At 45.9% G+C, this 21743-nt stretch overlaps 1 protein-coding gene across 1 annotated transcript in view; it reads right to left on the bottom strand.

Moving 5' to 3' along the window:
- Positions 1 to 21743, bottom strand: part of NANS (N-acetylneuraminate synthase) — an 81395-nt gene that overhangs the window by 2130 nt on the left and 57522 nt on the right. Inside the window, exons 4-5 of the mRNA XM_063914632.1 lie at positions 21496 to 21650; positions 8866 to 9132 (exon numbers count right to left, since the gene is read on the bottom strand). Of these exons, the coding sequence (XP_063770702.1) occupies positions 8866 to 9132; positions 21496 to 21650 (422 nt within the window). The remainder of the gene's footprint in view (positions 1 to 8865; positions 9133 to 21495; positions 21651 to 21743) is intronic.

The following is a 21743-nucleotide window of genomic DNA, read 5'->3' as shown; positions in this document are numbered from 1 at the left end:
CAAAGTTGTAATGCCGAGACCCCTCGGGCAGCCGCCCAAGATGCGCCCACTTTCCTAGTGGAGTGGGCCTTTACAGATTTAGGCTGTGGCACGCCTGCCACAGAATGTGCAAGTTGGATTGTGCTACAGATCCAACGTGCAATCGTCTGTTTAGACGCAGGAGCACCCATCTTGTTGGGTGCATACAATATAAACAGCAAGTCAGACTTACTGACTCCAGCCGTCCTAAACTATAACTATATATATATATATATATATATATATATATATATATATATATATATATATATATATATATATATATATATATATATATATATTATATATATATATATATATATATATATATTTATTTAGGGTCCTGACAACGTCTATTAACCTGGAGTCCTCCAAGTCCCTAGAAGCCGCAGGCACCATAATAGGTTGTTTCAGGTGAAAAACCTGACACCCCCTTAGGAAGAAAACTGGAGACGAGTCCCAGTTCTGCCCTGTCCGAATGGAAATTTAAATATGGGCTTTTGTAAGACAAAGCCGCCCATTCTGACAATCGCCTGGCCGAGGCCAGGACCAACAGCATGGTCACTGTCCATGTGAGATATTGGTCAACAGCTTGTTCACTTTCCATGTGATATATTTCAAATCCACAGATTTGAGCGGTTCAAACCAATATGATTTTAAGGAATCCCAACACTATGTTGAGATCCCACGGTGCCACTAGAGGCACAAAAAGGGGTGTATATGCAATACTCCCTTGACAATCTGGACTTCAGGAACTGAAGTCAATTCTTTTCGGAAGAAATTCTACAGGGCCGAAACTTAAAACCTTAAAGAACCCCAATTTTAGGCTCAAAACACTCCTGTTTTCAGGAAGTGTAGAATTCGACCTAGTTGAATTTTCTTCGTGGGGCCTTCCTGGCCTCACCCACGCAACATATTTTCACCACATGTGGTGATGACGTTGTGCGGTCACCTCCTTCCTGGCTTTGACCAGGGTAGGTATGACCTCTTATGGAATGCCTTTTTCCTTCAGGATCCGGCATTCAACCGCCATGCCGTCAAACGCAGCCGCGGTAAGTCTTGGAATAGACATGGTACCTGCTGAAGCAAGTCCCTTCTTAGCTCCCCAGGCCCTTAGTCCTCTGTGAGCATCTCTTGAAGTTCCGGGTACCAAGTCCCTCTTGGCCAATCCGGAGTCACGAGTATAGTTCATACTCCTCTATGTCTTATAATTCTCAATACCTTGGTTATGAGAAGCAGAGGAGGGAACACATACACCGACTGTTACACCCACGGTGTTACTAGGACATCCACAGCTATCGCCTGAAGGTCTCATGACCTGGCGCAATACCTGTCCCGTTTTTTGTTCGGGCGGGACGCCATCATTTCCACCTTTGGTCTTTGCCAATGGCTCACAATCATGCGGAAAAACTTCCCTATGAAGTTCCCACTCTCCCAGGTGGAGGTCATGCCTGCTGAGGAAGTCTGCTTCCCAGTCGTCCACTCCCGGAGAGAACACTGCTGACAGTGCTATCACATGATTTTCCGCCTAGCGAAAAATCCTTGCAGTTTTTTCACTGCCCTCCAGCTTCTTGTGTCACCCTTTCTGTTTACGTGGGCGACTGCCGTGATGTTATCCCACTGGATCAATACCGGCTGACCTTGAAGCAGAGGTCTTGCTAAGTTTAGAGCCTTATAATTTTGCTCTTAGCTCCATCTATGTGGAGAGAATTCTCCAGACTTGATCACACTTTCCTGGAAATTTTTTCCCTGTGTGACTGCTCCCCAGCCTCTCAGGCTGGCCTCCGTGGTCACCAGCATCCACTCCTGAATGCTGAATCTGTGGCCCTCTAGAAGATGAGCACTCTGTAATCACCACAGGAGAGACACCCTTGTCCTTGGATATAGGGTTATCCGCTGATGCATCTGAAGATGCGATCCGGACCATTTGTCCAGCAGATCCCACTGAAGAGTTCTTGCGTGAAATCTGCCGAATGGAATTGCTTCGTAATAAGCCACCATTTTTACCAGGACTCTTGTGCAATGATGCATTGACACTTTTCCTGTTTTTAGGAGGATCCCGATTAGCTCGGATAACTCCCTGGCTTTCTCCTCTGGGAGAAACACCTTTTTCTGGACTGTGTCCAGAATCATCCCTAGGAACAGTAGACGTGTCCTCGGAAAAGCTACGATTTTGGAATATTTAGAATCCACTCGTGCTGTCGTAGAACTATTAAAGATAGTGCTACTCCGACCTCCAACTGTTCTCTGGACCTTGCCCTTATCAGGAAAGCGTCCAAGTTTCTTTTAAGAAGAATCATTTCGGCCATTACCTTGGTAAAGACCCGGGGCGCCGTGGACAATCCAAACGGCAGCGTCTGAACTGATAGTGACAGTTCTGTACCACGAACCTGAAGTACCCTTGGTGAGAAGGGCAAATTTGGACATGTAGGTAAATGTCCCTGATATCCAGTGACACCATCTCGTCCCCTTCTTCCTGGTTCGCTATCACTGCTCTGAGTGACTCCATCTTGATTTGAACGCTTGTATGTAAGTGTTCAAATATTTCAGATCTCACCGAGCCGTTTGGCTTCAGTACCACAATATAGTGTGGAATAATACCCCCTCCCTTGTTGTAGGATGGGTACTTTGATTATCACCTGCTGGGAATACAGCCTGTGAATTGTTTCCAATACTGCCTCCCTGTCGGAGGTAGACGTTGGTAAAACAGACTTCCGGAACTTGTGAGGAGGAGACGTCTCGAATTTCCAATGTACACCTGGGATACTACATGTAGGATCCAGGAGTCCCCTTGCGAGTGAGCCCACTGCGTGCTGAAACTCTTGAGATGACCCCCTACCGCACCTGAGTCCGCTTGTACTGCCCCAGCGTCATGCTGCGGACTTGGCAGAAGCTGTGAAGGGCTTCTGTTCCTGGGAATGGGCTGCTTGCTGCAGTCTTCTTCCCGTTCCTCTACCCCTGGGCAGATATGACTGGCCTTTGCCCGCCTGCCCGTATGGGGACGAAAGGACTGAGACTGAAAAGACTGTGTCCTTTTCTGCTGAGATGTGACTCGGGGAACAAAAGGTGGATTTTTCAGCTGTTGCCATGGCCACCAGGTCCGATGGACCGCCCCTTTATACGGCAATACTTCCATGTGCCGTCTGGAATCTGCCTCACCTGACCACTGTCGTGTCTTCGTCTGGCAGATATGGACATCACATTTACTCTTGATGCCAGAATGCAAATATCCCTCTGCGCATCACGCATATATAGAAATGCATCCTTAAAATGCTCTATAGACAATAAAATCTTGTCCCTGTCAAGGGTATCAAAATTTTCAGTCAGGAAATCCGACCAAGCCCCCTCAGCGCTGCACATCCAGTCTGAGGCGATTGCTGGTCGTAGTATAACACCAGTATGTGTGTATATACTTCTTAGGCTATTTTTCAGCTTCCTATCAGCTGGCTCCTTGAGGGCGGCCGTATCTGGAGACGGTAACGCCACTTGTTTTATAAGCGTGTGAGCGCCTTATCCACCCTAAGGTGTGTTTCCCAACTCGCCCTTACTTCTGGCGGGAAAGGGTATACCGCCCATAACTTTCTATCGGAGGAACCCCACGTATCATCACACACTTCATTTAATTTATCTGATTCAGGCAAAACTACAAGTAGTTTATTCACACCCTACAAAATACCCTTATTTGTGGTACTTGTAGTATCAGAAATATGTAACACCTCCTTCATTGCCCTTAACATGTAACGTGTGGCCCTAAAGGAAAATACGTTTGTTTCTTCACCGTCGACACTGGAGTCAGTGTCCGTGAGGTAAATGGGCGTTTTTACAAGCCCCTGACGGTGTCTGAGACGCCTGGACAGGTACTAATTTGTTTGCCGGTCGTCTCATGTCGTCAACCGGCTCGCAGCGTGTTGACATGATCACGTACTTCCACAAGTAAGCCATCCATTCCGGTGTCGACTCCCTAGAGAGTGACATCACCATTACAGGCAATTTGCTCCGCCTCCTCACCAACATTTTTCTCATACATGTCGACACACACGTACCGACATACAGCACCCACACAGGGAATGCTCTGATAGAGGACAGGACCCACTAGCCCTTTGGGGAGACAGAGGGAGAGTTTGCCAGCACACACCAAAATGCTATAATTATACAGGGACAACCTTTATAAAAGTGTTCCTCCCTTATAGCATTTAATATATATTTATATCGCCAAATCAGTGCCCCCCCTCTCTGTTTTAACCCTGTTTCTGTAGTGCAGTGCAGGGGAGAGCATGGGAGCCTTCCCCTCAGCCTTTCTGTGAGGGAAAATGGCGCTGTGTGCTGAGGAGAATAAGCTCCGCCCCCTTTTCGGCGGGTTTTTTCTCCCGGTTTTTAAGAACTGGCCTGGGTTAAAATACATACATATAGCCTTAATGGCTATATGTGATGTATTTATTTTGCCAATAAGGTACTTATATTGCTGCCCAGGGCGCCCCCAGCAGCGCCCTGCACCCTCCGTGACTAGGTCAGTGAGCCGTGTGACAACAATGGCGCACAGCTGCAGTGCTGTGCGCTACCTTCATGAAGACTGTGAAGTCTTCTGCCGCCTGTTTCCGGACCTCCGTTCTGCCGTCTTCTTCAGCGTCTGTAAGGGGGATCGGCGGCGCGGCTCCGGGACGAACCCCAGGCTGACCTGTGTTCCGACTCCCTCTGGAGCTCAGTGTCCAGTAGCCTAAGATCCCAATCCATCCTGCACGCAGGTGAGTTGGAGATCTCTCCCCTAAGTCCCTCGTTGCAGTGATCCTGTTGCCAGCAGGAATCACTGAATGAAACCTAAAAAAAAACTTTTCTAAACAGCTCTTTAAGAGAGCCACCTAGATTGCACCCTTCTCGGACGGGCACAAAAACCTAACTGAGGCTTGGAGGAGGGTCATGGGGGGAGGAGCCAGTACACACCATGTGACCTAAAAGCTTTTTTAGATGTGCCCAGTCTCCTGCGGAGCCCGCTATTCCCCATGGTCCTGACGGAGTCCCCAGCATCCACTAGGACGTTAGAGAAATATATATATATATATATATATATTTATTATATATATATATATATATATTTATTATATATATTTATTATATATATATATATATATATATATATATATATATATATATATATATATATATATATATATATATATATACACACACATACACATACATACATATATACACACACACACACACGGATGGATGGATGCACATACAAACCCACACACACTATACCAGTCAAAAGTTTGGACACTTTCTCATTCAATGGTTTTTATTTATTTTAATCATTTTCTGCATTGTAGATTAATACCGTAGACATCAAAACTATGAAAGAACACATATGGAATTATGTTGTAAACAAAAAAAAGTGTTAAACAAATCAAACATGTTTTATATTTTAGATTCCTCAAAGTAGCCCCCTTTTGCTATGATGACAGCTTTGCACACTCTTGCCATTCTCTCAATCAGCTTCATGAGCTAGTCTCCAAGAATGGTTTTGAATTAACAGGTGTGCCTTCTCAGGAGTCAATCTGTGGAATTACTTGCCTTCTTATTGTGTTTGAGACTATCAGTTGTGTTGTGCAGAGGTAGGGTTAGTACACAGTGGACACCCCTATTTGACTACTGTTGTAATCCATATTATGGCACAAACCGCTCAACTCCGTAAAGAGAAACGACAGTCCATCATTACTTTAAGACAGGCATGTCCAAACTGCGGCCCTCCACCTGTTGAGAAACTACATATCCAAGCATGCCCTGACACAGCTTTAGCATTCTGACAGCAAAACTGTCAGTGCATGCTGGGATATGTAGTTTCACAACAGCTGGAGGGCCGCAGTTTGGACATGCCTGCTTTAAGACGTGAAGGTCAGTCGATACGGAAAATTTAAAGAACTTTGAATGTATCCTCAAGTGCAGTTGCAAAAACCATCAAATGCTATGATGAAACGGACTCTCATGAGGACTGCCCCAGGAATGGAAGACCAAGAGTAACCTCTGCTGCAGAGGATAAGTTCATTAGAGTTACCAGCCTCAGAAACTGCTACTTAACAGCACCTCAGATTAGAGGCCACATAAATTCTTCAGAGTTCAAGTAGCAGATAAATCTCAATCATCAACTGTTCAGAGGAGACTGCGTGAATCAGGCATTCATGGTCGAATTGCTGCGAAGAAGCCACTATTGAGGATGAACAACAAGACGAGAATTGTTTGGGCCAAGAAACACAAGGAATGGTTTCCAGTACCAGTAGAAATCTGTACTTTGATCTGAGGAGTCCAAATTTTAGATTTTTGGTTCCAACCGCCGTGTTTTTGTGAGACGCAGAGAAGGTGGGCGGATGGTTTCTGCATGTGTGGTTCCCACTGTGAAGCATGGAGGAGGTGTCATGGTGTGGGGGTGCTTTGCTGGTGACACTGTTGGTGATTTATTCAAAATTCAAGGCACACTTAACCAGCATGGCTACCACAGCATTCTGCAGCGCCATGCCATCCCATCTGGTTTGCGCTTACTGGGACCATCATTTGTTTTTCAACAAGACAATGACCCTAAACAGGCCTCCAGGCTATGTAAGCGCTACTTGACCAAGAAGGAAAGTGATGGAGTGCTGTGTCAGATGACCTGGCCTCCACAATCACCCGACCTAAACCCAATTGAGATGGTTTGGGATGAGTTGGACCGTAGAGTGAAGAAAAAGCAGCCAAGTGCTCAGCACCTCTGGGAATTCCTTGAACTCCATTCCTGGAGACTACCTCATGAAGCTGATTGAGAGAATGCCAAGAGTGTGTAAACCGGTCATCAAAGCAAAAGGAGGCTACTTTGAGGAATCTAAAATATCATCAAATAGGTTTTGATTTGTTTAACACCTTTTTGTTTACAACATAATTCCATGTGTTCTTTCATAGTTTTGATGTCTTCAGTATTAATCTACAATGTAGAAAATAATTAAAATAAATAAAAACCATAGAATGAGGTGTGTCCAAACTTTTGACTGGTACTGTGTATGTATCTATATACACACACACACACACACACACACACACACACGAGTTTGCTTTTAGAGCTAGTAAGCCTTCCAACCCCACTTCCCATCACAATCCTAGATCACCAAGGGTGGTGGGGAAGGGGGGTTACGTTCAAAAAGGACCACAAAATAAATACATTACATATGAAGTTGTTTTGAAGAGAGATGGTTTTACCAATAAAGATGGGTTCAGAAATTCCTACCTATTTGAGTGGGAGGTGGAAAGATCACCAATTGCAGGACATTGCTACATTATATCCAATTATAATTGTTAATCATAAATGGCCGATTCAGACGGGAAAATAATCTTACTACCATGTACAGATGTGTCCTCATACATCTCGTCTCATTACGCCATGCAACGAGAGTGAGCCCCCCATGTCCTGTGCAACTCTGCTAGCATCAGGTGTCTGCTTTTGCAGAAAATGCATCTTAGTCGCAACGCGATATGGCTAGTACGCAGCAGGAGACTACACTGATTACAGTAATTTGATATGACACTTGTATATTGTGTATCTGTATTCAGAGCAGAACAGAACTTGTATCGGAAAAGCTGCAGCTGCTACACTGTAGCACTTTGTATGCAAACTCCATTGCACACAGGTGTACAAGTGTCACATATCAAACTAATCAGTAAACTTCTTGTGCGTACTAACTACATTGCGTTGCGACTAAGATGCATTTCCAGCAACAACAACAAAAATACACCCTGCGCTAGCAGAGTCTCACGGGTGCCCTGAGATGGGCTGTTTGGCATGACTGCAGCAATGATGTATGAAGACATCAGCAAAAACAAAATCCAGAAGAAATCCTTCCATCCCCTGCATTAAACAGCACAGCATGTGCACTAGTGCTGACTACGCATGCTGTGCACATTAGGTGTTAGGTACAAGCTGCAGTGACAGGACAGTGGGGCGGGAACAGGAGGCAATTCTAATAGGATGGGAGGATGCAGAGCAGCTGAGATTACCTTGCACATGTCTGGTCCATTTATTTCATTTTCTTGTGGGGGTGATCCTGTAAGCTACGAGTCCCTGGCAGCGTATGTGCAGCTATATGATAGACTTCCAGTACTTCCAAACTCACTGACATTTGTTCACATCCCCATAGGGCTGGCACAAATCTAACTTTCTTCAATCAAAATGCAAGTCTTTCTCAACAAGGTACATGTTTTCCATCTCCACCTATGACAAAATGTTCTGGGAACTTAATTGCAAGGGCAAGGAAATGCTTTATACATTACATCAAGTCCCACTCATTCAGTGAGTCAGGGATGTAATCGTTTCCAGTCAAGTAAACTGGCAAGTAATGTTAGATCTTAAAGATGCACTACAGATTAGTAAGAGGGTTTTACAAAGGTTCTCTTCCTTTAGTTGGAGCCTTGAAAGGCACTATTTGCAGCTGTCTTTACCAGGGCTTCTCAGTTCCACTTACATCCCCACCACAATTAGGGTGGGGACAAGAGACTGGTCCTTTCACTGACACTTCCCTGTCATCCAATGATAAAAAGTGGAGGCAGCACCCAAGCCTTCAGCAAAGAACACCGTAATAGAATCTTTTACATAAGGAGTATTGTGGCTTTAATGTCAACTTTGTGCACAAACATACTATACATTACATAGATAATATACTGACAGAGCTTCTTAAAGCATATCTTGTAAATCTGCCTTGCAGAATAAAGCTAGGTAAACCCATGTCCAAGAAAGATGTGTATTTCAAGTGTAACCGATTTGTCTGGAGTCTGTATAAAATGCAGGATTATAGTAGAAAAAAAGGAGTTCATTACATATGTTGAGGTTACCTTGGTATGACAAGCCATTTCACAAGGCAAGAGACGTTTTACTGTAGAGCCCATCGCCTTCTCCACCAGTCGGATAGACCTCACTAACTCAGCTAGCTCACTTGGCTCTAATGAAGCCTGATGGTCACTTCCTTTCCAAGTTTTATCTAGTGTTACATGACGCTCAACCACTTTGGCACCAATTGCTACAGCTGCAACTGTAATCGCAATGCCAGTTTCATGGCCGGAGTAGCCAATTGGGATGTCTGGAAAGGCAGTTTGGTATTCCTAAACAAAAAAAACAAAAAAAAAGGAGCAAAAAGCAAAGAACAAGAACACAGTTAAAAGCTGAAGGCATGTTTCAGACATTCATTTCTACATTCCAATTGCTGCAAAATATACTTACGGTAAGAACTTACCGTTGATAACGGTATTTCTCCCAAGTCCGCAGGAGCCACAGGATAACATTGGGATATGGTGAAGCGACAGCGGATTTGCACCAATCGGTCAAAGCTTTTCGGCCTCCCAGCATGCAACGGGCCCATCCATATATCCCCGCCTCCTGGCTCAGGCAAATCAGTTGTATTCCCAAAGCTCAAGGCAGGAGCATCATAGATAGCCCTAACCAGGCGAGAAGAACACACATGCACACCCTTCCATACAAGAAGGAAGAGGTTAGTGAGTAAAAGGATCCTCAAATCAGGTGTGTCATGGTGGGATGCCTGCGGACTTACCGTTATCAAAGGTAAGTTCTTACCATAACGTATATTTCTCTGGCAGGGCCCACAGGTTATCCACAGGATAACATTGGGATTTCCCAAAGCAATTTAGTGGTGGGGACGCTCCTGATTGGACTGGAGAATCCTTCGCCTGAATTCAGCATCGTGAGAGGCAAAGATATCCCTGGCATAATGTCTAATGAATGTGTCAATGGAAGACCATGTGGCTGCCTTACATATCTGTTCTGCTGAAGCACCACGTTGTGCTGCCCATGATGGACCTACCTTATGAGTGAGCAGAGACATTAGCCAGAACAGGGAGATCAGCTTAAGAATATGCTTCTGAAATCATCATCCGAAGCCACCTCGCCAGTGTCTGCTTATCAGCAGGCCATCCACTCTTGTGAAATCCGTAGAGAACAAAGACAGAATCTGTCTCTGATGGCACTGGTACGATCCATGTAGCTCCCTAAGGCGTGGACCACGTCCAGCGATGCACATCCCGCAGAAAGGCCCGGTTCCTGGAAAGCCGGGACTACAATTTCTTTGTTAAGGTGAAATTTAGACACCACGGGGTAAATTTACTAAGGTGGGAGATTTTTAGAACTAGTGATCTTGCCCACGGCAACCAATCAGATTCTACTTACCATTTATCTAGCTGCTTCTAGCAGATAATAGATATAATCTGATTGGTTGCTATGGGCAACATCACCAGTTCTAAAAATCTCCCACCTGAGTAAATTTACCCCCCACCTTGGGAAGATACCCAGATTTAGTTTTGAGAACCATTCTATCTGGATAAAAGATCAGAAATGGAGGACGACATAACAATGCCCCTAAATCTGACACTCTTCTAGCTGACGCCATAGCCAGTAGAAAGAGAACTTCAGCTGTCAACCATTTAAGATCCACTTTATTAAGTGGTTCAAATGGGGCAACTTGAAGGGCCTTTAAGACTAAATTTAAGACCCAAGGCACTGTAGGAGGAACAAAAGGAGGTTGAATGCACATCCTGTAAGTTGGCAATTTTCTTTTGGAACCATACTGTCAATGCCGACACTTACACTCTCAAGGAAGCCACCTAGAAACCTTTATTCATTCCTGCCTGAAGGAATGCTAAGACCCTGGAAACTCTGAAAGACCTAGGGTCCATTTTCTGTTTACTGCACCAATGAATACAGGTTTGCCATATTCTGTGATAAATGCGAGCTGAGGAAGGTTTCCTTGCTCTGAGCATTGTTTGAATTACCTGTTGTGAGAATCCTCCTGACTTCAGGATAGAGGTCTCAAGAGCCACACCGTCAAAGACAGTCGATCCAGATGTCTGTGGTAACAAGGACCCTGCATCAGTAGATCTGGACGTTAAGGGGAGCAGGAATGGAGCATCCATCGACATTCTCTGCAGATCTGTGTACCAATGTCTTCTGGGCCAGGCCGAAGCTATTGGTATCACGGCACCCTTTCCTTACTTTATGTCTCACCACCCTGGGTAATAAGGTGATTGGAGGAAACACATAGGCCAGATGAAAGTCCCATCTCACCGACAGGGCATCCACAAAGATCGCTCTGATCATCTGATGCAACCCATTCCATTTGGCAAGGATCAGATGCTGCAGAGGCTTTGAGTGGAACTGTGAATACTCCACCATGTCGAATGTTGACACCATCAATCCCATGACATGCATTGCTGCGTGAATGGATACCTTTTGACTGTGTAGCAACTCCCGAATCCTTGACTGAACTTTGGATATCTCGTTCAAAGGTAAAATTACTCTCTGAAGGGTTGAATCCAGTAGAGCCCCCAAGTGAGTAATCCGCTGTGACGGAACCAGAGACGATTTTGCCCAATTTATGAGCCACCCGTGCCTTTGCAAACATGTTATTATTGTCTGTTGCAGATGACATAGGAGCAATTCCTGTGACTGTGCCAGAATTAAAAGATCGTCAAGGTATGGAAAAATTCTTATCCCCTGCTGGCGAAGATAAGCTGACATTACCACCATAATTTTGGTAAATACTCTGGGGGCTGTGGCTAACCCAAAAAGTAGGACCTGGAACTGAAGACGCTGTTGGAGAATAGTGAACCTGAGATAGCACTGATGGGACAGTGCTATAGGAACATGTAGGTAAGCATCCTGGATATCCAGGGATACCATATAATCCCCTGGCTCCATGGCCAAAATGATGGAACGTAAAATCTCCATATGAAACCGAGGTATCCAAATGTATTTGTTTAGCACTTTGAGATTGAGAATGGGCCGGAATGACTCATTTGGCTTCTGAACTAGAAACAGGTTGGCGTAAAAACCCTGTCCTCATTGTGCACGAGGAACTGGAATGACTACTCCTGACTGAAGCAATTTCTGAACTGCATCTTGCAAAGCCCAGGCCTTTGTCTCTACCCGAGACGGGCTGGTACAATAAAGCCTTTGAGGAGGGTGCTTTTTGAAGGCAAAAAGCATAACCTAGAGATGCTGCTTCCTGCACACAGGCATTTGTTGTAGACTGCTACCAGATCTGTGCAAACTGAAGAAGTCGATCCCGCAGGTGGAGGCTCGCACCATCAGGCGGGTGGCTTATTTTCTGTTTTACCCACCGGTCCTCTGGTAGCCCAATACAACAAGTCTTACCAGACTTGTTGTATTGGGGCTGCCTGTCATCACTTTCTTTTAGCTTTTCCTTGAGACTGAAAGGGCCAAAAAGCTGGAACTTTAGGTTTGAATTTGTATGTGGAAGGAAACTTTACCTTCTTGGAGTCTGCTTCTGACTCCAAAATATCTGTCAATTCTTTACCAAAAAAAGGATCTCCAGAAAAAAGGCAAAGATTCCAAAACTTTCTTAGATTCTAAATCAGCTTTCCACGTCCGTAGCCAAACTGCTCTACGAGCAGCTATTATTGAAGCTGATGCCCTGAAAGCAATAGTACCCATATCCAGTGCTGCTTCTTCCAAGAACATCTGTTTTATATGTGCTATATGGGATTTTTGCTCTCTAGATGCCATTGAAAAATCCCCTTCCAATGCCTCAGCCCAGGCAGCCACTGCCTTTGCCATCCAAGCTGAAGCCATGGCTGGTCTTATGACTGCCCCAGACAAGGGGAAAAAAATAAGAATTTACTTACCGATAATTCTATTTCTCGTAGTCCGTAGTGGATGCTGGGAACTCCGTAAGGACCATGGGGATCAGCGGCTCCGCAGGAGACTGGGCACAAAAGTAAAAGCTTTAGGACTACCTGGTGTGCACTGGCTCCTCCCCCTATGACCCTCCTCCAAGCCTCAGTTAGGATACTGTGCCCGGACGAGCGTACACAATAAGGAAGGATTTTGAATCCCGGGTAAGACTCATACCAGCCACACCAATCACACCGTACAACCTGTGATCTGAACCCAGTTAACAGCATGATAACAGAGGAGCCTCTGAAAAGATGGCTCACAACAATATTAACCCGATTTTTGTAACAATAACTATGTACAAGTATTGCAGACAATCCGCACTTGGGATGGGCGCCCAGCATCCACTACGGACTACGAGAAATAGAATTATCGGTAAGTAAATTCTTATTTTCTCTGACGTCCTAGTGGATGCTGGGAACTCCGTAAGGACCATGGGGATTATACCAAAGCTCCCAAACGGGCGGGAGAGTGCGGATGACTCTGCAGCACCGAATGAGAGAACTCCAGGTCCTCCTCAGCCAGGGTATCAAATTTGTAGAATTTAGCAAACGTGTTTGCCCCTGACCAAGTAGCTGCTCGGCAAAGTTGTAAAGCCGAGACCCCTCGGGCAGCTGCCCAAGATGAGCCCACCTTCCTTGTGGAATGGGCTTTTACAGATTTTGGCTGTGGCAGGCCTGCCACAGAATGTGCAAGCTGAATTGTACTACAAATCCAACGAGCAATAGTCTGCTTAGAAGCAGGAGCACCCAGCTTGTTGGGTGCCTACAGGATAAACAGCGAGTCAGATTTTCTGACTCCAGCCGTCCTGGAAACATATTTTCAGGGCCCTGACTACGTCCAGCAACTTGGAGTCCTCCAAGTCCCTAGTAGCCGCAGGTAAAACAATAGGCTGGTTCAAGTGAAACGCTGAAACCACCTTAGGGAGAAATTGAGGACGAGTCCTCAATTCCGCCCTGTCTGAATGGAAGATCAGATAAGGGCTTTTACAGGATAAAGCCCGCCAATTCTTACACGCGCCTGGTCGAGGCCAACAACATGACCACTTTCCATGTGAGATATTTTAACTCCACAGATTCAAGTGGTTCAAACCAATGTGATTTTAGGAACCCCAAAACTACATTGATATCCCAAGGTGCCACTGGAGGCACAAAAGGAGGCTGTATATGCAGTACCCCTTTTACAAACGTCTGAACTTCAGGAACTGAAGCTAGTTCTTTCTGGAAGAAAATTGACAGGGCCGAAATTTGAACCTTAATGGACCCCAATTTTAGGCCCATAGACACTCCTGTTTTCAGGAAATGCAGGAATCGACCTAGTTGAAAATTCCTCCATCGGGGCCTTACTGGCCTCGCACCCCGCAACATATTTTCGCCAAATGCGGTGATAATGCTTTGCGGTTACATCCTTCCTGGCTTGATCAGGGTAGGGATGACTTCATCCGGAATGCCTTTTTCCTTCAGGATTCCGCGTTCAACCGCCCTGCCGTCAAACGCAGCCGCGTTAAGTCTTGGAATAGACAGGGTCCTTGCTGGAGCAGGTCCCTTCTTAGAGGTAGAGGCCACGGGTCCTCCGTGAGCATCTCTTGAAGTTCCGGGTACCAAGTCCTTCTTGGCAAATCCGGAGCCACGAGTATAGTTCTTACTCCCCTCCGTCTTATAATTCTCAGTACTTTTGGTATGAGAGGAAGAGGAGGGAACACATACACTGACTGGTACACCCACGGTGTTACCAGAGCGTCCACAGCTATTGCCTGAGGGTACCTTGACCTGGCTCAATACCTGTCCAATTTTTTGTTTAGGCGGGACGCCATCATGTCCACCTTTGGTTTTTCCCAATGGTTTACAATCATGTGGAAGACTTCTGGGTGAAGTCCCCACTCTCCCGGGTGGAGGTCGTGCCTGCTGAGGAAGTCTGCTTCCCAGTTGTCCACTCCCGGAATGAACACTGCTGACAGTGCTATCACATGATTTTCCGCCCAGCGAAAAATCCTTGCAGCTTCTGCCATTGCCCTCCTGCTTCTTGTGCCGCCCTGTCTGTTTACGTGGGAGACTGCCGTGATGTTGTCCGACTGGATCAGCACCGGCTGACCTTGAAGCAGAGGTCTTGCTTGGCTTAGGGCATTGTAAATGGCCCTTAGCTCCAATATTTATGTGAAGTGACCACAAGCCCTGGAAATTTCTTCCCTGTGTGACTGCTCTCCAGCCTCGCAGGCTGGCATCCGTGGTCACCAGGACCCAGTCCTGAATGCCGAATCTGCGGCCCTCTAGAAGATGAGCACTCTGCAACCACCACAGGAGAGACACCCTTGTCTTTGGTGACAGGGTTATCCGCTGATGCATCTGAAGATGCGATCCGGACCATTTGTCCAGCAGGTCCCACTGGAAAGTTCTTGCGTGGAATCTGTCGAATGGAATTGCTTCGTAGGAAGCCACCATTTTTCCCAGGACCCTTGTGCACTGATGCACTGACACTTGGCCTGGTTTTAGGAGGTTTCTGACTAATTCGGATAACTCCCTGGCTTTCTCCTCCGGGAGAAAACACCTTTTTCTGGACTGTGTCCAGGATCATCCCTAGGAATAGAAGGCGTGTCGTCAGGATCAGCTGCGATTTTGGAATATTAAGAATCCAACCGTGCTACCGCAGCACTATCGGAGATAGTGCTACCCCGACTTCCAACTGTTCCCTGGATCTTGCCCTTATCAGGAGATCGTCCAAGTAAGGGATAACTAAAAACTCCCTTCTTTCAAAGGAGTATCATCATTTCGGCCATTACCTTGGTAAAGACCCGGGGTGCCGTGGACAATCCAAACGGCAGCGTCTGAAACTGATAGTGACAGTTCTGTACCACAAACCTGAGGTACCCTTGGAGAAGGGTAAATTGGGACATGTAGGTAAGCATCTTTGATGTCCAGAGAGACCATATAGTCCCCTTCTTCCAGGTTTGCAATCACTGCTCTGAGTGACTCCATCTTAAATTTGAACATTTGTATGTAAGTGTTCAAGGATTTTAGATTTAAAATTGGTCTCACCGAGCCGTCCGGCTTCGGTACCACCAATAGTGTGGAATAGTACCCCTTTCCCTGTTGCAGGAGGGGTACCTTGATTATCACCTGCTGGGAATACAGCCTGTGAATGGCTTGCAATACTGTCTCCCTGTCTGAGGGAGACGTCGGTAAAGCAGACTTTATGAAACGGCGAGGGGAAGAAGTCTCGAATTTCTTGAGACGGGCCCCCACGTGCCTGAGACCGCTTGTAAAGCCCCAGCGTCATGCTGAGGACTTTGCGGAGGCGGGAGAGGGCTTTTGTGGGAATTGGCTGTTTGCTGCAGCCTTTTTCCTCTCCCTCTGCCACGGGGCAGAACTGAAGCGCCTTTTGCCCGCTTTATGGGGCCGAAAGGACTGCGCCTGATAATACGGCGTCTTCTTAGGTTGAGAAGCTACCTGGGGTAAAAATGTGGATTTTCCAGCCGTTGCCGTGGCCACCAGGTCTGTTAGACCTACCCCAAATAACTCTTCCCTTTTATAAGGCGATACTTCCATATGCCTTTTGGGATCAGCATCACCTGACCACTGTCTTGTCCATAACCTTCTTCTGGCAGAAATGGACAGCGCACTTACTCTTGATGCCAGTCGGCAAATATCCCTCTGTGCATCACGCATATATAGAAATGCATCTTTTAAATGCTCTATAGTTAGTAATATACTGTCCCTATCTAGGGTATCAATATTTTCAGTCAGGGAATCCGACCAAGCCACCCCAGCACTGCACATCCAGGCTGAGGCGATTGCTGGTCGCAGTATCACACCCGTGTGAGTGTATATACATTTTAGGATATTTTACTGCTTTCTGTCAGTAGGTTCCTTAAGGGCGGCCGTATCCGGGGACGGTAGTGCCACCTGTTTAGACAAGCGTGTGAGCGCTTTATTCACCCTAAAGGGTGTTTCCCAACGTGCCCTATCCTCTGGCGGGAAGGGGTATGATGCCAATAACTTTTTTATCGGGGGAAACCCACGCATCATCACACACTTCATTTAATTCCTCAGATGCAGGAAAAACTACAGGCAGTTTTCTCACCCAACATAATACCCTTTTTAGTGGTACTGGTATTATCAGAAATGTGTAAAAACATTTTCCATAGCCTCAATCATGTAACGTGTGGCCCTACTGGAAGTCACATTCGTCTCTTAATCGTCGACACTGGAGTCAGAATCCGTGTCGGCGTCTGTATCTGCCATCTGCGGTAACGGGCGTTTTAGAGCCCCAGATGGCTTTTGAGACACCTGGACAGGCACAGACTGAGTCGCCGGCCGTCTCATGTCATCAATCTTTTGTAAAGAGCTGACACTGTCATATAATTCCTTCCATAAGCTCATTCACTCAGGTGTCGACTCCCTAGGGGGTGACATCTCTGTTACAGGCAATTTGCTCCGCCTCCACCTCATTTTCCTCCTCATACATGTCGACACAACGTACCGACACACAGCACACACACAGGGAATGCTCTGATAGAGGACAGGACCCCACTAGCCCTTTGGGGAGACAGAGGGAGAGTATGCCAGCACACACCAGAGCAATATATATATATATATATATATATATATATATATATATATATATATATATATATATATATATACATACACATATATATACACACACACACAGGGATAACCTTATATAAGTGTTTTTCCCCTTATAGCTGCTGTATTGTTATACTGCGCCTAATTAGTGCCCCCCTCCAACGGAGCTGTGAGAGAAAATGGCGCCAGTGTGCTGAGGAGATAGGCTCCGCCCCCTTCTCGGCTGCCTTTTCTCCCGTTTTTCTGTGGAATCTGGCAGGGGTTAAAATACACCCATATAGCCCTGGGGGTTATATGTGGTGTATTTATGCCAGCCAAGGTGTTTTACATTGCTGCTCAGGGCGCCCCCCCCTAGCGCCCTGCACCCTCAGTGACCGGAGTGTGAAGTGTGCCTGAGTAACAATGGCGCACAGCTGCAGTGCTGTGCGCTACCTTGTTGAAGACTGATGTCTTCTGCCGCCGATTTTTCCGGACCTTTTCTTGCTTCTGGCTCTGTAAGGGGGCCGGCGGCGCGGCTCCGGGACCGAGCTCCGAGGCTGGGCCTGTGTTCGGTCCCTCTGGAGCTAATGGTGTCCAGTAGCCTAAGAAGCCCAATCCACTCTGCACGCAGGTGAGTTTGCTTCTTCTCCCCTTAGTCCCTCGATGCAGTGAGCCTGTTGCCAGCAGGTCTCACTGAAAATAAAAAACCTAAAACTAAACTTTTCACTAAGAAGCTCAGGAGAGCCCCTAGTGTGCACCCTTCTCGGCCGGGCACAAAAATCTAACTGAGGCTTGGAGGAGGGTCATAGGGGGAGGAGCCAGTGCACACCAGGTAGTCCTAAAGCTTTTACTTTTGTGCCCAGTCTCCTGCGGAGCCGCTGATCCCCATGGTCCTTATGGAGTTCCCAGCATCCACTAGGACGTCAGAGAAAAATATGTTTTTTGAAAAAAACAATCCACTCTCATATCCGTGACATCATTTAATGATGTTGAAGGCAGAGGTAATGTAGATTTTCGAACTAATCGAATCACATGCGTATCTACCTTGGGACCCACCTCCCTTTTTAAACAATCCCCAGCTGGAAGAGGATAATTGGAATTCCATTTCCTAGGAATGCTAAGCTTCTTATTGGGCATAGCCCAAGCCTCTTCCATGATTTCAGTCAGCTGATCTGACCCAGGAAACTCACTCTTAACTGTTTTGGGACGTTTAAACACCGGTTCCTTGGTTTTTAACAAAGGCTCTGCTGAATCCTCTAAGGATAGGATGGCTTTCATTGCTTTAATTAACTATAAGCTATATCCACTGAGCTGAGACCTTCCTCCTCCTCTTCGTATGCCGAACCCGAGTTTGAGCTTTCATCCTCTGATGAATCCTCATCTGAAACATGCGTAGCCTGTGAGGATGAAGATTTACTTACCACTGGCTTATCAGCCTGTTTCTTTTGAGAGGCTGCTGCTGGAAAGGATAACCCACAGATGGGAAGCTGCATGTTAAGGCTTAATCGTATAACCTATTCCTGGTACAGGAGTCGGAATTATCCGCTCAGCTATACTGGATAATGTTTGTGCAAACATTGCCCAAGGCCGGATCAACCTGCACCTGAATCTGCCTTGTATTTTTCAAGAGACCCTGGTGAAACCTAAAACAATTTGCACACACCATCCTGAACCAGATCCTGAGAGGTTAGCCCAGCTTTGCAAGACAAACATGATATGAGTGTTGGTGTTCCTGTGAGTGTATCTTCCATACCTTTGCCGCTCTTAGACATGATAAATAAATCAACACTTCTACAGTGTACTACACAATTTGTGACTGTAATCACTTTAAGCTTTTTAAAGTAACATACAAACCAACCCTGCCCTGCTATGCCCCGGCATTGAGGATCATAATAGAAAAAAAAAAAAAAAAAACGGTCAGGATATATAGTAAAGTCAGCAATCACACTAGCACTCAGTCACATGTTATACATTAGTATAATAAGCAATATGGGCACATCATCAATAACAAATACATTTTCAAGTATGTAGGAGAACATATTACTGAATTATTTAAACAGCTCTACCGTATTGATGCACAGTGAAAGAAACAGTAATAGTATACAGACTTATATGCAATAGGCACTTGTCTAACTATTCGTACTCAAAAACGAAAATACTTAGTGCTGTATTACCCATACTCAGAGAGACTCACCGCGCTTCCAAGACCGATCAATACGTTTGCGAACACTGAGTGGATCCAGACGCTACTAGTGTACACTGCTACTCCATGAACCTATAGTGAACACAGACGCACCAGTCACACAGCTGCCTATGCTGCGACTGAGTCCCCTTTGTATACAGCGTTTCAGACGGAAGCGGGAAAACCGTTCATGGCGGGAGACTCAGAGAAAACTGGTCATGAACCGGGGGAGGGGCAACCAGGACAGCGTCCGACTCCCACTGCCGACATCAACCCTAGGGATCGCGGCCTCATACTATTCCTGTAGCCTATGATCCCTAAGGCCTAGCGCTGGTGCACCAGAGGTGGCAGCCGCGTCAGCGACTGTTTGGTGGTCTCCTCCCAAAACAGTGTGGCTGTGTCCGTACTCTCCTAAGCGGAACCGATGCTTTACCTTCTCTCCGTGCTCCAGCCACAGCCTGGTAACGTCTGCTGTACCTGCTAGTATATCAGACACAGACGCCCGCCGAAACAGCACTTTACTCGTGGGTAAGCGTTGTCGCGACCCGGCAGAGAGTTGTTGGAGCGACTCTTTCTAAAGGTACGTGTAAGACGCTTTTTAGAAAGATCACTCAAGAAAAAATAGTAAGACTATAAAAATAAAATAAGAAAGCTTAGGGATGCTAAAAACCAGCAGCCCTCTGACCATGGTCTGGTTCCTACAGCACCAAACAAAAAAACTGATTTGCCTGAGCCAGGAGGCGGGGATATATGGAAGGGCCCGTTGCAAGCACGGAGGCCGAAAAGCTTTGACTGACTGGTGCAAATCCGCTGTCACTTCATCATATCCCAATGTTATCCTGTGGACCCTGCCGGAGAAAATGCAGATTTGCAAGTGCAGCATTTAAACAAATTCTAGCTGTCAAACCTGCCACTTAAGCACTTAAATGGTCTTTGTCTTCCAAAAACTGCAATAATAATAGTAATGTGGTATTTTCCTCTTTGTTGGTTTAGCCATTATAATCATCAAATGAAAATGCTCCATTGCCTGGACACTCCAAAACTAATACAGGACTGCCAATCTTAAGGCCCATACACACTTGACGATGCACACGTCGTTACCGACCGTCGTTAACGACTTCCCTTGAACTTCCCTTGAACAGCTGAGCAAACGACATGAGCATACACACTACCAACGACGAAAGACGAAAGACCAAAGACGAAAGACCAAAGACCATTCATCGTTGAAGCTTCCAAGCTGAACAGTTTATTTAAATAATGAGCTGGGAACAGGGCTGGTGAACAGTGGCTTGGTCGTTGGTCTTTCACACCATACACATTCAACGACGTCTCTGGTCGGTAACGACCATAGAGGAAATTGAGCATACATGCTCCACAGATAAGCGAGGGTCGTTAACGTCCCGCGGGGCCGCGCATCGGTGGTCGTCGGATGCATACACACTTGACGATATAATGAGCGACGTCGTTGATGAGGGCTGAAATGAACGACGTCGTTCATTTTATCGTCAAGTGTGTATGGGCCTTTAGTGTCAAATTTAAGCTCTGATAGAAATAATAAAAAACAAACAAACATTGATCTAACATCAGTTTATTAATATTTAGTAGGTGTATGGTAGCGGTTATCTCAGTCATCTTGAAAAATCTGGTGGAGCAGTATGCCATTGATTAGGATGTGCTGCCGGAAACCCAAATGAGTGAGATCATCACTCATGCGTTCCCCTATTCGCACGCAAGTGCTCGCTCCCCTATGGGGTAGCAAATACTTTTGAGCAACAACCAGCCGCCATAAAGTGTGGCGGGTGTCGTGCAGATTCGCCATCAAATGAATTCCTCCCTTAGAATCAGCAGAGGTTTAGAGAACCATCACCCAACAATGCTTCTGCCGGCCTGCCAGTAGTTCTCCAATTCTATCTTACATTTTAGTTTACCATAACTGTTCCTTACTTACTCCCCAAAACATTACTAGCTAGAACGGTTGTACAGTCAATTTTTCTGAGAACAGATCAGTGAGCACACACCTGTATTATACGCAGATTGACATCTTCTGGAGGAAGGGGATATGCACTAGTACACTGGAGAATACAGAAGTTTGGATTAATTGGTTTTACAAGCTCATAAACCCGACGCATTGTATCCATGGACTGCATACCACTTGAAATTACCATTGGTCGACCTAAAAAAACAAAAGCATACCGTATTTATATTTACAGGAGATGTTAAAATCTAAGTTATTATGCATTACAGTTTTCGTGAGAAAATATACATT

Source organism: Pseudophryne corroboree, chromosome 1 (assembly GCF_028390025.1).
Source record: "Pseudophryne corroboree isolate aPseCor3 chromosome 1, aPseCor3.hap2, whole genome shotgun sequence".
NCBI lineage: Eukaryota > Metazoa > Chordata > Amphibia > Anura > Myobatrachidae > Pseudophryne > Pseudophryne corroboree.
This window is presented reverse-complemented; position numbering and strand designations above follow the sequence as displayed.